This window comes from Petaurus breviceps, unplaced genomic scaffold (genome assembly GCF_028583685.1).
Source record: "Petaurus breviceps papuanus isolate PSGF00001 unplaced genomic scaffold, PetGlider_PUasm1.0 83965, whole genome shotgun sequence".
Taxonomy (NCBI): domain Eukaryota; kingdom Metazoa; phylum Chordata; class Mammalia; order Diprotodontia; family Petauridae; genus Petaurus; species Petaurus breviceps.
The window spans coordinates 1-15289 of NW_027186644.1; the positions used below are offsets into that span (position 1 = coordinate 1).

Below are 15289 nucleotides of genomic sequence, written 5' to 3' on the forward strand. Positions count from 1 at the left end.
GATGAGGAGGCAGAATTGGGTTTCACCCAGCTAATTACAAACATGCTTACTCAGCCTGTCATCTCCAGGCTAGGAATGCCCATTCCCTGTCCCCAGCTCCGTGCCCCTCAGCCTGAGCCCAGGAGAGGCTGCCCAGCTCACCCCCTCCTGTCCCTGGCTGCCACGAGACCCTACTGAGGGAGGCTGAGGCTTCTGGAGCTGGGGAAGGACGATGGACCCTGAGACATTTCAGTCAGCCTCTCTTGGACTGAGTAAATGGTTTTCATGGGAACATTTCTAACTCTTAGACCTACGTTTACCACCGAGTTCTCACCCAGGGTCAGGCTCTTCCCCAATGTCATGATCCTGCATAACCAGATTCTCTTATGTAACAAACAGGGTGGAAGAGGGGACTTTGGTATCAAAGGAGCCCCAGGGAAAAAAGGAGAGAAAGGAGAGCCGGTGAGTACACTCTTGGGCTGTCATGCCTTGTGGGAAGCCCCCCAGGCTTTATGGAAAGGCTAGACCATAGGGCTGCTGTGGAGGAGGAGCCTTGGCCCTGGGTTCAAATTCCAGCTCTGACCCTCTCTAGCTGTGGGCCTCTGGGCTAGTCACTGTAGTTTGTGGTAAATGGGCAGCTGTGAGTAGGTGTTCTGTAAACTTTGGCATACCATGAGAATGGGCGGACCACTGAGACCACTGAGACCAGCAGAACCAAGGAGAAAAGCCAGAGTTAGAAGCAGCAGAGGGGGCCGGTCTAGGCAAGGCCTTGAATGACAAGTTGGCTTAGCCCACAAGGGCTTCTTGTCTGGCCCTCAGGATCTAGCTCAGGGTCACTTTTCCTGCCTTGTATTCCCCCCTCCAATGAGCCCCCTCCCCTTGCCTCTACGGCCTCCCCCTTTGGAGGAGGGGCAGCCCTGCACAAGGACACCATGTTCATCAGCATGGGCCACATCCACCCCCTACCCCCAGGTTTCAGTGGAAGTTGGGGCCTTCTCATTGGGACTTTTTCTTTACAGGCCGATCCTGGCCCCCCTGGAGAGCCTGGACCCAGAGGACCCAAAGGATCTCCAGGCCCAGAGGTATTGCCCATTTTCTGCCAGCCAGCCAGGTCAGGCTTGTGAACAGAAGCCCAGCAAGGGTTCCCTGGCCACCTTGAATCCCAGCACCTCTCACATCCCCCCTGCCCTTGTCCTCCCCATGTAGCAGGAGCTGGCAGCTACTGGCAAAGCTGTCCTCAGGGACGGAGCCCTCCAGAGCTTCCAGGAAATACCCTAATCATAGATTTCTTCTTCCCCTAGGGTGAACCTGGACCCCCTGGAGACCCTGGCCTGACGGTATGTGGGCCTGATTGTGGAGGTGGGGGGACTGTTCACTACATCCAGAGTGGGACAGGATCTATGCCCCTCATTCGGGAGCCTTCTAGGAAGAAACCAAACCAAACTTCATGAAGGGACAATCCTTCCTTTTCCCAGGAGCAGACAGGGAGATAAGCTGGGGAGGGAGGGGAGAGCCCAGGGCAACATTCTGGCTCTGACGCTGTTGTCATGGGGAGATCCCATGGAGCCCCCAGCTTGCGCTGACCTCTCCCTTGTTCTTGGCAGGAATGTGACGTCATGACTTATGTGAGGGAGACATGTGGCTGCTGTGGTAAGTTGGCATCTCTCCTCCCAGCTGGCTTTTCCAGGGCAGCGGCACCACCAGCTTCCATACCAAGAGAGGCTGGGATTTGATTCAACAACCAGCATTTATTAGGGACCTGCTCTGGATTGTATGAGAAAGTCAACAAGGCTACAGAATCAGGAGGAAGGGGCCAAGCCCTCACCCTGGCTGAGGTACCCTGAGGAGGCTGGACCTCCTGGTGCACCCTGAGGCTTCAGTGACCAACCTGCATCAGGGGAGAGAGTGTGCACACAGGGAGTTCCTCACACCTAGGAAATCATCGATAGGAGGAAATCGTCACAGGTTAAGACCCTTCTGCTTGAGGCCAGGATTGAGATAAGCTCAAGAGTTCATAAGTAAATGTGGAGATCAGTACACAGGACAGGAGGGGTGATGAGCAGTCTGAGGAGGGTCTGAGCAGAGGCCAGGGGAGACCTGAGGGGGAGCAGAGACGACCATTACTTGATGCCCGTCTGGGGCACGAGCTGGATTCAGCCAAGCTCATGCCGCAATGGCCGCTCACCATCTTTGGCCTTTCCTTTCCACTTGACTGATGTTACATGCTATTTACACATTCGGGTCAGTTGCTCAGTGGATGGGACTCAGCACAGTGCTGGATTCACTGGGGAAAGGAAAATTCTGTGCCCACGGGGGAGCTGAGCAAGCCTGGTGAGGTCATAACGCCAAAGCCGCTCTCTCAGACTTGTGGGGCTGCCTAATCACTGACACCGTCTCCCTTCTCCCCCTCCTTTCACCCTTCCCTGCCTTGGTTTCCCTCCCCAGACTGTGTGAAGCACTGTGGAGCTCTGGACATCGTGTTTGTCATCGATAGCTCTGAGAGCATCGGCTACACCAACTTCTCACTGGAGAAGAATTTTGTCATCAATGTGGTCAACAGGCTGGGTTCAATCACCAAGGATCCCAACTCAGACACAGGTCAGCCTCCGCATGGGCCACACCTTCATCCTACGAGGTGCAGGCACTCTCATTTGTACAACCTAGAACCCTCAGAAAAGGGAACGAGAAAGCTCCCTGTTCTGGAACTTGTCTCTGACAAATAGCAGAGCCGGGTCCCATCCAGGGAGAGGAAGAGCCAGGACCTCCCGGAGGCAGCCATTGACCTCAGGATGGGGGAGTGGGGCAGGAGGGAGTCCCAACCATTCTTGCGGGGTGCGGGGAAGAGGGATCACCTTTACGGAAGGGCCCGTCCCAGCTCATTCTGTCCCCTCTGCTTCAGGGACTCGCATTGGTGTGGTTCAGTACAGCCATGACGGGACCTTCGAGGCCATCAAGCTGGACGATGAGCGGATCACCACCCTTTCCCAATTCAAGGAGGAGGTGAAGAAGTTAGAGTGGATCGCGGGGGGCACCTGGACGCCCTCGGCCCTGAATTACACCTACAACGCGCTCATCAAGGGCAGCAGGCGGAAGAAAACCAAGGTGTTCGCGGTGGTCATCACCGATGGGCGCCACGATCCCCGCGATGACGAGCAGTCCCTGACGGCCTTGTGCAACACGGTGGAGAACGTCGTGGTCACCGCCATTGGCATCGGGGACATGTTCAATGAGCAGCATGAGAGTGAGAGCCTGAAGTCGATCGCCTGCAACCAGAAGGGCCAAGTCCGCAACATGACCTTGTTCTCCGACTTGGTGGCCGAAAAGTTCATCGACGAGATGGAAGTTTTCCTCTGTCCAGGTCAGTGCCTGGAGCCTTTGCTCCATTGCAGAGGGGCTCGCGCTGTGCTCTGGGCTCGATGGGGAACACACCCTCTCCCTCCCTCTGCTCTCCCAGAAAGGCAGAAATGTGAGCCACCATCCCCAGGGGAAGGGTGCGGGCAGTCTGGTCTCTCCCCATAGGTGCCCAGAGACTGAGGGAGTGATGGCCGTCTGGAGGCTCGGGCGGGTGGAGGGGAGGGGTGGGCTTGAATCGAGAGGCCCTTGAGCCAGCCCAGTAACCTTGGCTTCCATGGTCCCAGCCTCTTACAGCAGGCCTGGGGGTCCTCCAATGGCAACCACAATAGTAGAAGACATTTCTGTCATATTGCAAGGGCTACAGCTCTCTTTCCCTGTGTCATCTCCTTAGGGCCACAAGGCAACCCTGTAAGGCAGGTCCTGATTATTCTCATTTTGCAGATGAAAGGACTGAGGCAGACAGTCACACAGCTAGTCAGTGTCTGAAGTAGGATTCACACTCAGGACTTCCTGCCTCGAAGTCAGATGTTCACTACACCAAGGGAAAAGTCACCACCCCTGTCCCCAAGTATCAAGGAACCCCATACAGCTGGGGCCAGAACAAGTGAACTCAGATTCCCACTGTGGGGAGGAAGAAGGAGGCATCCATAGAAGAGCAGGGCATAGAGCACTGACTACAGAGTCAGGAAGACCTTCACTGGAACCCTTTTTCAGCTGTTTCCTGGCTGGGTGACCCTGACCAAGTCACTTCTCCTCTCTGGGCCTCAGTTTCCCCATCTGTAAAATGAAGGCATTGTGCTTCATAACTTCTAACATTTTTTCTAGCTCCAAATCTATGGATCCTGTGAATGGATCAAAAAGACCCCTAGTCTGGATTTTGTACTGACCTGAGCCAGAAGATATTTAGGACTCAGAACAGCCCATTCTCATCAAGCATGCTTTTCTCTTCCAGATCCACAGATTGTCTGCCCCGACCTTCCCTGCCAAACAGGTAATGTAAAACCCATCCGACCCCCATCTTCTCTATCCACACACACACACACACACACACAATCTCTTTGGAATGAAGGGACAATGCAGACTAGCTCAATGTATTCATGGTGGGGTAGAGAAGGTGGAGGTCCAATTTAACATTGCCTTGGGCTGAAAGCTAGGCCACATTTGCTTTTCACTTGGACCTCCCAGGATGCATTCTCTCCATTGATGAGAGACTGGGCAGTTTCTCAGCTCAGCCCAAGCAGGCTGCTTCTTCCTAGCCCTCTCACCCCAGTGCAAGGCTTCCAGAACCAGCAAAGACAGGATGTCAGTTACAAAGAAAAAACCCAGGGCAAGATTCTGGAAGGTTCCTGTGCCAGGGGTCCTGCAGATGGGGTGCCAGGTTGGACCAGATGACCTCACTGGAGTCTTCTTTCCTCCATCCATCCATTCACTTCTATAACCAATAAGAGCTTAGTATGAGCTGGACCCAGGGCATCACCCTCTAAGTGTGTGTGAGGGTGGGAGCTCTCCCTGGGAATGGGGTTCACTCTCACTGGTTTCTCAGCTTTGGGCTTCAGGGGACTCTCTTTGGGGGTCTCAGAGCCCTTTCTGCCCACTGGTCACACAACTGCTGGATTCAATCTGACCAGAAATGGGTTTCAGAGTACAGTCTTCCCTCTTGGTTGTTCAAGCCTCACCATAGAAAAATCAGGTAGCTTTTGTAAGAGTTTCCACTGTGGGGACCCACCCTAGAAATAGCTAAGAGAAAGTCAATACTAGGGAAAAAGAAGTTGGTGGATTAATCCACAAACAAGATTTGGCATGAGCCTGAGAGCTCTGGCTGATATAAAATCACAGGGATTGTTGAAATGTCTTCTCATTTAGAATTCCTATAGCAGAGATTGAAAAAAAGAGACTGGCATATTTCTTGTACCAAGATGTCCAAAACCCTCAGTTTCACTGGGGTGTATGTATATGTTGGGGGGTTGGGAAGCAAGGGGAGAGAGAGAGGACTCCCTGTGTGGAGACACCTTCCAACAATGCAGATTGCATCCCATCTGTAACTCAGGGTCTCAGAGTTGCCTGAGAAAAGTGTGTTAGCTCTTAGATGATAAGCCAATGACCCTAAACCCAGTCAATAAGGTAATGCCCCTTGTGGACCCTCTGCTTGCTAGCTCTCCCCTGTTGTCTGCTGCCAAGAGCCCTCACCCTGCATGACTCCCATGGATGTTGGCCCTGTCTCTTTTGCTCAGTCTAGTAGGGCTTGATCTCCTCTGAGGCAGTTTCCTGTAGGGTCAGATACAGCCCAAGACCTTTGGCCCCATCAGGCCAAGTGAGGGCCAATGAGGTCCAGCTTGCTCAGGGAGGGGAAGTACCCAGAATGACCAAGGCCAAGCCGGGACTGCAGAGGTTCTGACATGACCTTGATGTCAGCTGTCGGTAGCATAGCTTCATTTAGTATCTTTAACTTGGAGAGGCTTTCCAAGAGTTGTGGAGGGCCTGGTGTTTTCAGTCCTGGGCATCATTATCTGTCTGGCTCCCATCCTCTTTCCAGGACAGATACCTCCAGAAGGTGTCTGGGGCAGAAGGACACAGAGCACGGAAGGTGAGACACTAGAGTTGGCTGAAGACTGTGTATCAGTAGGGAGGGCCAATTGTGAGCCGCTAAAAGGAACTCAGAGTTAGGCACCAAGAGACGTAGGTTTGAGTCCTGGGTTTGCCAGGAAGCAGGTGGGCCGCCTGAGGCAAGACTTTTCTGGACCTCTGTTCCCTCAACTGGAGGAAGGAGCTAATGCTACCTGCCCCGCACACTTTCCAGGGCTGCTTCTGCTTAGGTGGAGACTAGGCGGAAGGAGTGCTTTGAGAAGGATGTGGTGGCGCCCGATGGGCTCCCACAGCCATGGGGAGGACAGGAAAATCAATGGGCACATTGAAAAGGTGGGCTAGGCCCTGTTGACTCTTCTGCCTGCTCAGTGTCAGTTAAACGTCAGCCTGCATTGCAGGGTCAGGACTGCACAATGTGGGCTCCCTCGGGCCCCTGCTTTCACATCCTAGACATTCTATTCAAATATATTCGTCTTTCCAATGCCTGGGATCTCCTTCCTCCACTGACACCCATCCAGCCTGGCCCAGAGAGACTGCAGGTGGAGTCTCTGATCTGAACCTCAGTTTAATGAGAGCTTAGACTAGATGACCTCTGGGGTCACTGCCAGCTCTAAATCTCAGCCAGAATTCAGTAGGTCTTCCAAGTCACTGGCACCAAAAAGTGAATGACCTCAGGCCAATCTGGTGATGAGCCCCTGATTTTAGAGCAGCTGCAAAGGCATAGCCCATCGTAAACCACATGCTCAATGTCTTCCTAGCTTAGTGGGACTGGTCAGAGGTTGTCCCTTGCTGGCCCACACTTGGAGAAGCCAGGCTTTCCTCCCCCACCCCCAGCAGGACTCTAGTAGAAGGTGGAAAACTCATTCTCCCACGGTGCCCTTCACCCATAGCCTGAGTCCAAGCCCGACGCCTTACTTCAGGTTGACAGCAGAGCATGAACAGAGCCTTGACCCTTGAATTCACTCCGTAGTTCTCTCCTCTCTGTTTCAGACAGAGGCCAGGTCTTCTCTGAGGAGCTGGCCTCTATTAATTCAGCTTCTCCCATGAGGGCGAACACTGAAACAGAACCTCCTCCCTTCAGTGATACAGACTCAAAGGCTCCAGGTTCCCGGTGCCCTTCCTAAAGGAATGTGTGCCAGGCTTTGAGGCCTCTTCAGCCCCCTCCACCAAGGGCTCACACCGCCAGGCCAGACCCCACTGAGCTTGGCTGCTTTGGTGATGGCATATCTGGTGACAGCATGTCTGCACTCTGTGCCTCTGTGTGCTTTGGGGCATCCCCAGTAGTGAGGATGGACTTTCACTGACCTTTCCACACTCCCTCTCCCCATTCCCCTCTAATGGCATGACTAAGTGTGCATCTGCAAGATGGCCGGCCACCACCTGTGGCTGCGAGCAGACGGAGTGCTCTGCCCACCATCACAGCTCCCATGGATGGAGACAGCAAACCCTACAGAGGGACCCGACAGGGAGGGCTAAAGCAGGAGGCGAGCCACCCCTTCCCCCTTCCTACTGACAGCCTACCTGTGTAATTACTGAAAGTGATCATGAATGATGGCATTCTGGGAACAAGAGAAAGTGATAGCCTTGGCTTTGCATATCCCAGCGTGGATCATGTGCCTTGCTTTGCAATCAGCCAAGTCCCCTCAGTCCCTTTCCAGCTCTAGAATCCATGTCCACTAGTTGCTGTTGGTCACCAATGGTGCCACTGGCTGGAGGGATTCCTAGACCTTATGTCTCTCTTATTTGCATTTGCCCCAGTGACTTGGGTCTAATTCACAGTTGTGGGAGCTGGACACTCCCCAACACAAAGAATCTACCAGCTAGAAATTGTCCTTTCATTGCCCTCATGGATGTCCCTCAAAGTATTCAGATACCTTGCGTGCCACGCCAAGAATTAGATGACATCCATGGTGCCCAAACCAGCTGAAAAGTCCCTGACTCGGTCAGCAAGCCACTCAGTCTGCCTGACACAAACTGGCTATTTTGACGCCATCTCCTCCTCCCCAAATTCATTAACGTGTTTCTCAGGAATAACTCTTTGCTAAGGAGCTGCCCAGATGCAAGCTACTTCCATGCCAGCAGCTCCTAAAGACAGTGATGTTGAGTCCTGTCCTTTACTCTGCTCCTTTTGCCCTCAGTGGAATGAAAGAAGTCAAAATGGAAAGAGAAAGAAAGCCCAGAGGCCTGGATAGTCCATCCATTCCCCCAAAGCTCCCAAATAGAGATAACCATTTTTAAGTTTAAAAAATAGCTTAGTTTTTTTTATTTTAAATTTAAAATTAAATTAACATTTGTAATTTGTTGATCAAATTAGAGCATGACTAATTGAGTCCACATACCTTCAAGGTGTCATGAGTAAAAAATCCACCCAAGCTTGCCTTTCAGCAGCAAACAGGCAAACGCCTAGATAACAGCCTGCGTTTTTTAATGGGCTGAGCAGACCTTGGGATGCTATGTAGACACCAGCCAAGTCCACACTGATTTCTTTAGACCAGTAACTGTCTGTGGGTCTCCTAAAGGCAGCAGCCCACTCTGCCTTCTTGGCAGCCCGAGTGAATTCTTCATTAACGAAGGTCAAGACCTTCCATAGGGCCAAGTTGCTTCCCACCAATGAAAGGAGCTCTACAAAAATAGCCAGTTCAGCCTGCTCACATCTGTCTCTGGGTGATGCTAAAAATGTGTGAGAGAAGGCTGCATGGACTTTCTGAGGCTCTCCTTATAAGCTCCAAGCAGCAACCATGGAACAAGAGACCTAATGAACTGTTTGCATGTGTTTGTGAAGCCTTGTCTCAACATCGGCATGCTTTTAGCAGTCCTGAATTCTCCCAGTCCTGTCCCCAGCTAACTCTATGACCTTGGGCGAGACCCTTCCCCAATATGAGCCTCAGTTTCCCCATCTGTACAATGAGGACAGTTGGGCTAAATAATGCCACAAGGTCTCTGGCAGTTCTTAAATCTGTGGCACCCTGACCTGACCATGCCAGCCCATGGCTAAGGGTGGATACAGCTGCCTTCAGTGTTTGGCCTTGCCATTAGTGGGCTGCTGCTTTGGTCACACCTGCCATCAGACCAGCAGTCAGGGACCCCAGCAATGCCAGAATGCCCTAAAATTTCCTTTTGACACTCACTTGCAGATGGGGAGCCGCCTAGCGGGGAAATCCCAGTTACTTTCCTCCGCACGGAAGAAGGGCCCGACATATCTTTTCCCAGGACCATCCCCTTGATCGAACAGTTGCTAAACTCCACGAAGCACAGCCAGGACCCCGCGGCGTACTCCCAGCTCGTGGCGGTCTTGGTCTATACAGCTGAGCGAGCCAAGTTCGCCACTGGAGACGAGAGGCAGGACTGGATGGACTTGTTCATTGACACGTTTAAGATGGTGCACAGGGACATTGTGGGGGACCCCGAGACGGTGCTAGCTCTCTGCTGAAGCGCCTGACGAGGGCTAGCCCGAGCTCCCCGTCCGTAGCCAGGCTATGCCATGGACAGCCAGACCGAGTTATCTCACCCCTCCACCTTCCCTCACAGCAGCATGGCAGCAAGGATTGCAGAAGTGGTGAATCAAGTCAGCCAGGGGATGGAATTCTGGGTTAGAAAATGCCTCGGGAAATCTGCTCTCCCCGTGATTCTGAGTGAGCCTGGAGGATGGGTGAGATAACGAGTCCAGACTGGACATCGCATATTAAGGATATATACTTTTAAATATATATTACATATAGACAAAAGCACTATATAAATAGTTTATGTAGGAATCATCTTTAAATGACATGGAAAAAATTCCCCAATGACATCATGAAATAAGCTAACATTTGCACTGCAAATGACGGACTGGATAGGGTGACAGTTCCACTTGGATGTGATATGCAAATTTTATGTGGTATAATATTTATTTAAATAAATCAGGGCAAAGGAACCCCTTCCTGTGCCACACAATTCAGAACTCGGCTTTGGGGAAGTCCCTGAAGCTTCAGGGCTCCTTTTCCCAAATCCAGGATGCCTGGTCAGGCACCACTGCCCAATCATTCAAGCAGATAAGGAATGAGGTCCCCATCTAGCTGGAGGGTCCCACAGACATCTGGGGATTGGAAAAGAGCCCAGCAGTGGCTGACATTCCTCACCCTTCACCAACATATTGGACATATTGTGGGCCTAGAATGTAGATAAGAGTCCCCAGACCACACACCCAGCCAATGTGGCAGCTGTGTCCAGGAAATGCTACAGTTCTCTGGTCTGGCTGTGATTTTGTGGACACGTGGTGCAAAATACTCCTTGGTGCTCAGAATAGAGTTACAGCAGTGAGGATGGCGACACTTTCCAGTGCTAAGCTTTCCTCCCTGGAGCCTCATTGGCCCATTTTTTTCAAATGCTGCTCTGTGTGGATTTTCGTGCCAGGTCAGAGGAGATAGTAGGTGTTCATTACAATTCAAGTTTTGCCGTGTATGTTTTTGTACAACTTTTCTACCTGGTTTCCATTGTGACTGTCTGTGATTTTTCTGTGTTGTGTTCTGCTTGCTGTTTTATTTCCTTGGTGCTACCTTTGAATCTTGAGCAGCTCCCCCAAGGGGAGAGTCCCTGAAGGGAGCCAATGGAGGGAGCTCAGACCCATACCCCTATCCGTCATTATTAGATATGAGTTCCCCCTATGCCGATGCAAAGTACAGTCTTGGCAGCTTGGTGGTCAGTCTTCATAATCTGCTGGGGCTCCCAAAAATGTACCACCTGTGGGCAAGCTCCTGGTCATGAGCTTCTCTCACCTTAGCTAGACTGGTCCTTAGACAAAGGATGCACAGTCCCTATTTGGGTTCCACTAGGGTCATTGCTGGCCCCGTGCTCCAAGCCTTTCCAGTTTGGGTGAACTTACTGGAGCTTGGGCTCCACTGAGATAGCCTTCAAGAGCCCAGGATCATCTCCAAGTTGGGATGAGGCTTCAGAGGAGGACTTAATGGTCAACCACAGAACCTCTGAGGTGGAAGGGACTTCCAACTCAATCTATGCCTGACCAAGAATCCTTTCTAAAATAACCCCAACAAGTGGACATCCAGCTTTCACTGGAAGACCACCAGAGAGAGGAGGCTCCCAACCTCCTGGGGGTAGCTCATGCCATTTTGGGACAGTATTCACTAATGGAAAGTTCTTGACATCCAGCCTCAATCTGCCTCTTGACAACTTCCATCCCCAGCTTAATTCTCTCTGCCCTCTGGGACCAAGCAGAACATTGTCCTCAATGTCCACATGGACAGCCTTTCAGATACTCGAAATCTGTGGTCCTGTCTGTCCAAACCTTTTCTTCTCCAAACCCAACATCCTCAGTTCCTTCACAGATTGTGTTCTCAAGACTCTGCACAATCTGGGTTGGTCCCCTCTGGAAGTTTCCTGGCTTGTGGATTGTTAGAAGTAATGAGGGGTTAAAAGAAGTCTAACAGTAGGGATGGAACCAGGGGCATCTGAAGAGTGGGCCTCATTTGAAGGAGAACAGCCCAGGGACTCGTCCTCATGTCTTCCTTTGCCTTCATGTAATTTGTATGTGAACCTCTCTGTCTTTTGTATGTTCCATGTACATTAATATGTTGGCAGAAAATGCTGCTGAAACTCTGGCTGTCTGGTTACTGCGTGTCGCTCTTGTGGGGAGCCATGTCTTGGCCAAATGTGTTGTGGGGTCAGGACCCCGTGAAAGAAAATGATGAATGGGGGGGGGGGTGCTTGTGCGCCATTTCCCTAAGAGAAAGGAAGTTTCAAGGCTGCATCAGGGAGGGTCAAAGGATGAGGACATCTGAAGCCAGCTTCTGCACCTGGGGCTGACTCTCAGGTGAACACTTCAGTCTTTCATAAGCTTGTTTAAAATAAGGCTAGCTGAACCCATGAGAGTGCAGGGAGCAGGATGGACGGGGTGCTCCCGCTACCTTCCAAGGAGGCTCAGCTGAGCCCGGTTAGATTCAGCACAAGGACACAAAGAACTTGAAAGCCTGGACCATTGTTCAGGCAATGGTGCCTAAGCCTTGTCCAAGCTGCTTCCATTCAAAGGATTCCTGTCAAAACAATGACTCTAGCGTGGGGAGGAGGTCCTCCGTGTGTAGGACCCCAACAAGGGAGGAAGAAGAGGTGTAATTTACCCCATTTACACAGGAGAAAATTGGTGCAGAGGGCCAGGTGGCTTTGTCTACATGCACATAGCTCTTTACAAACAGAACCAGGACCTGAGGGACCCAGGTCTGCTGACACTGAGCCTTTGCCCTTTCCATTACACCAAATGTGCGACAGCTCGGGAGTCTGTACAGGGCCAACAGAAAGGTCAACGATGGGTGCATCTGATGGGTCCCATACTTCTGTCCAGTTCTGGTTCCTAGGATAGATAGAGTCATTGACTTTGGGGATCATCTCATCTAACTGCCTCATGTTACAGGGGAATAAATGGCAGCACAGCAAAGTGAAGGGTTTCACATAACCTTCTTCAGCTCAGTGAGTGGCTGAGCTGGAATGCAAATGTAGTTTCCTGATTCTTAATCAAGTGCTCTACCCTCTCTGTGGCCCTAACAATACCAACAGCCAGGCTGCAGCAAACACAGCCATTTCCCAGTGTGGAAAGACCTTCTCTACCCTCCCTCCCTTTCAGGGAGGTTATATTCTCCAGAGGGGATTTGAAGGAGAATCATCAGAGGCAGCTTGCTTAAGTGGATAAAGTGTTGACCTGAGAGGGAGAAAAACCTGGGATCAAATCCTGCCTCTGGCACTTCCTGACTGTGGGACCCCAGTGGGTGTCGGGGAGAAGGGGACGGGGGTGACGTTCATCTTCTTATTGCCCCAGGCTTCCCATTAAGAGAATATCAGGTAAGAGCAGGTGTCAGCCTGCATGGGTAGAGGAAGTTTCTCACTGGGAGCTCCCTCTTTCCATGAAATTATAGGTATAATTTTAAAGAGAGAGGTTCACCCCACTTCTGGGAGAAAATCAACTAAGAGGCAAAAAAAAAAAAATAAAAGGGGAGGGAGATAATGGCGTGCTCTCATTCCTGAGATCTGAATGAGCTCCACTGAAACATACGGGCTCTCCTGCTCTCTTGGAACATTTCCATTATGTCAGAAGGGATGCAGAAGCCACACGTAGCTGTCCTTGCTATCAGGTTAAAATGCAGGCTAGAGGCAGCCTGGAGGGGGAAAGGTAACCAGAGGGGAGACTGGGGGTGGACAGAATTGGGAGAACGGCATTCCTGGTTGATAGAGTCGGCAGATGGGGCGTGAGAAGATTTTGCGTTTTCATGTAGCTTATTTTCTCCCAGGCCATTGCCCAGTGGCCCAACTCTAGCAAGGCAATGGGGCTCCATCTCTGCACTCACCTCCTGGTGACGGCTCAGAGCATTCTAGCATCCCTCCTATTGCTTTGTGAGCTCCTATCCTAGCTTAAGTTTCGTCACCAGAACTAAGGAGGCCTTTGTCTTTGCACATAGTAGGTGTTTGATAAATACTTCCTGAGTTGACATAAATCAATTGGAAAGTTGTATGTAGTAAGAACAGAGATTAGCACTTGGAAATCAGACTGACTCTAGGAAGTGTTTAGAGGGCCTCTTCTAGACCATTGGCCATTGGCACATTTGGGCTTTGATTGGTTGGTGAGGGGGAAAGGGAGAGAGGATACTAAATAAGACAGTTGGGGGAAACACCATTTGGGATGGCATGGATATGTTTTAGACTGGACCTGAGATTTAGTCTTGATGAGGAAACTCCTTTTTCTGATGCAGTTTGGCAATTTATCAGAAAAGTATAGTCTTGGTGAGTTGACCAGGGTACTGAGGGGTTAAGTAACCTTCCCATGGCCACACAGCTACTATGTGTCAGGGGCAGGATCTGAATCCAAGTCTTCCTGACTCTGTCTGCCATAGAAAGTTGCCTGGAAATGACTGGTCCTCTAAAATACTCATTATGTCTTCAGGAAAATCAGATAATGTGTGTGTGATACCAGGTAATATCTACTGATTCAGACATGGGGCACGGTCTACCATCAGATCACTGCCTCCCTTGTCTTCCATGGGGTTGAGTAACGGCCCCAGAACTCCTGACATTTTGGGAAGGGGTGTGGGCTCAGCAACATGAGTGGAGAGAAGGGTCTTGTGGCAGACGTGTCTGGGCTGGGCTCATAATCTGCCCAGAGGTCATGCATCCCAGAGTTCTATATCACGGCCCCAAGATCTTCACATCTCCCCAATCATTCCTCAATAGACAACTCGACCGTCATCCAAGCAGGACTCTAGACATGACAGCTGGCTCTCTGTCCTCGCCCTCCTACTTGGGGCTGCCCTTTCTTCCTGCCCATCACTGAATATTTCCTTTCCTTCCCAGAATTGTACGTAGCCCAGTGTACCCAACGGCCTGTTGACATTGTCTTCCTGCTGGATGGCTCGGAGAGGATTGGGGAGCGCAACTTCCACAAGGCCCACCGCTTTGTGGAGGAGGTGGCCCGAAGGCTGACCCTGGCCCGGCGACACAACGATCCCATGAATGCCCGAGTGGCCCTCCTCCAGTATGGCAACGAGCAGGAACAGGAGGTCGTCTTCCCGCTCACCTCCAATCTGACAGTAATCCATAATGCCCTCAGCAACGTCCGGTACCTCAACTCCTTCTCTCATATTGGCACCGGCATCATTCATGCCATCAACAACATCGTCATGGACCAGCAGGCGGGGGCCCGCCGCAATGCCGAGCTCTCCTTCGTCTTCATCACCGACGGCATCACGGGCGAGATGAGCCTGAATGAGTCCCTGCACTCCATGCGAAAGCAGGACGTCGTGCCCACCGTGCTGGCCCTGGGGAATGATGTCGACATGGACCTTCTTCTGAAGATCAGCCTGGGAGATCGGTCTGCCATCTTCCAAGAGAAGGACTACGACAGCCTCAGCCAGCCCAGCTTCTTCGACAGATTCATCAGGTGGATCTGCTAGCTCTCCCGGAAGGTCTCGGAAGGCACGTGTCCCAAGCATTCGTTCCATCTCGCCCCCCCCCCACTCCTGCCCCCCATACACTGATTGCCACAGACCCTGAGATGCCTTCTGCGCTGCTCCTCTCCCGATTTCAGCCAGTGACGGCGAGCTCCACGCCTTGGCCTGCAGCCAGGCAAGGAACGGATCTGGATTCCTCACAAGGAACCACAAGCAGTAAATAATCCTAACCTCTGGATGGTGCTAATGGAAAACGAGAACGCAGAAGGATGCCCAGTCAGAGCCTGACCTTTCCAATGCTTCTTCACTCTGTTACCACTCTGCCTGCCACAGTGCTTGTCGGGGACATGGGTGCACAGAGAGACCTCAGCCACCCCTAAGATGAGGCACACGGGACCTCAAGCGTCTCCAGTGGAGGGTTTTCCATTCCTCGTTCCCACACTAGTGCT

General features: G+C 51.7%; 1 protein-coding gene across 1 annotated transcript; it reads left to right on the top strand.

Annotated features, from left to right (window-relative positions):
• The first annotated feature begins 324 nt into the window (after positions 1-324).
• Positions 325-15283, top strand: LOC138176183 (collagen alpha-2(VI) chain-like). The gene is made up of 8 exons (XM_069106955.1): positions 325-441; positions 999-1061; positions 1281-1316; positions 1584-1629; positions 2425-2577; positions 2879-3337; positions 4286-4324; positions 14245-15283. Exons 1-8 carry the CDS (start codon positions 340-342, stop codon positions 14841-14843), a joined length of 1497 nt encoding a protein of 498 aa, XP_068963056.1. The 5' UTR covers positions 325-339; the 3' UTR covers positions 14844-15283.
• Positions 15284-15289: the final 6 nt, after the last annotated feature.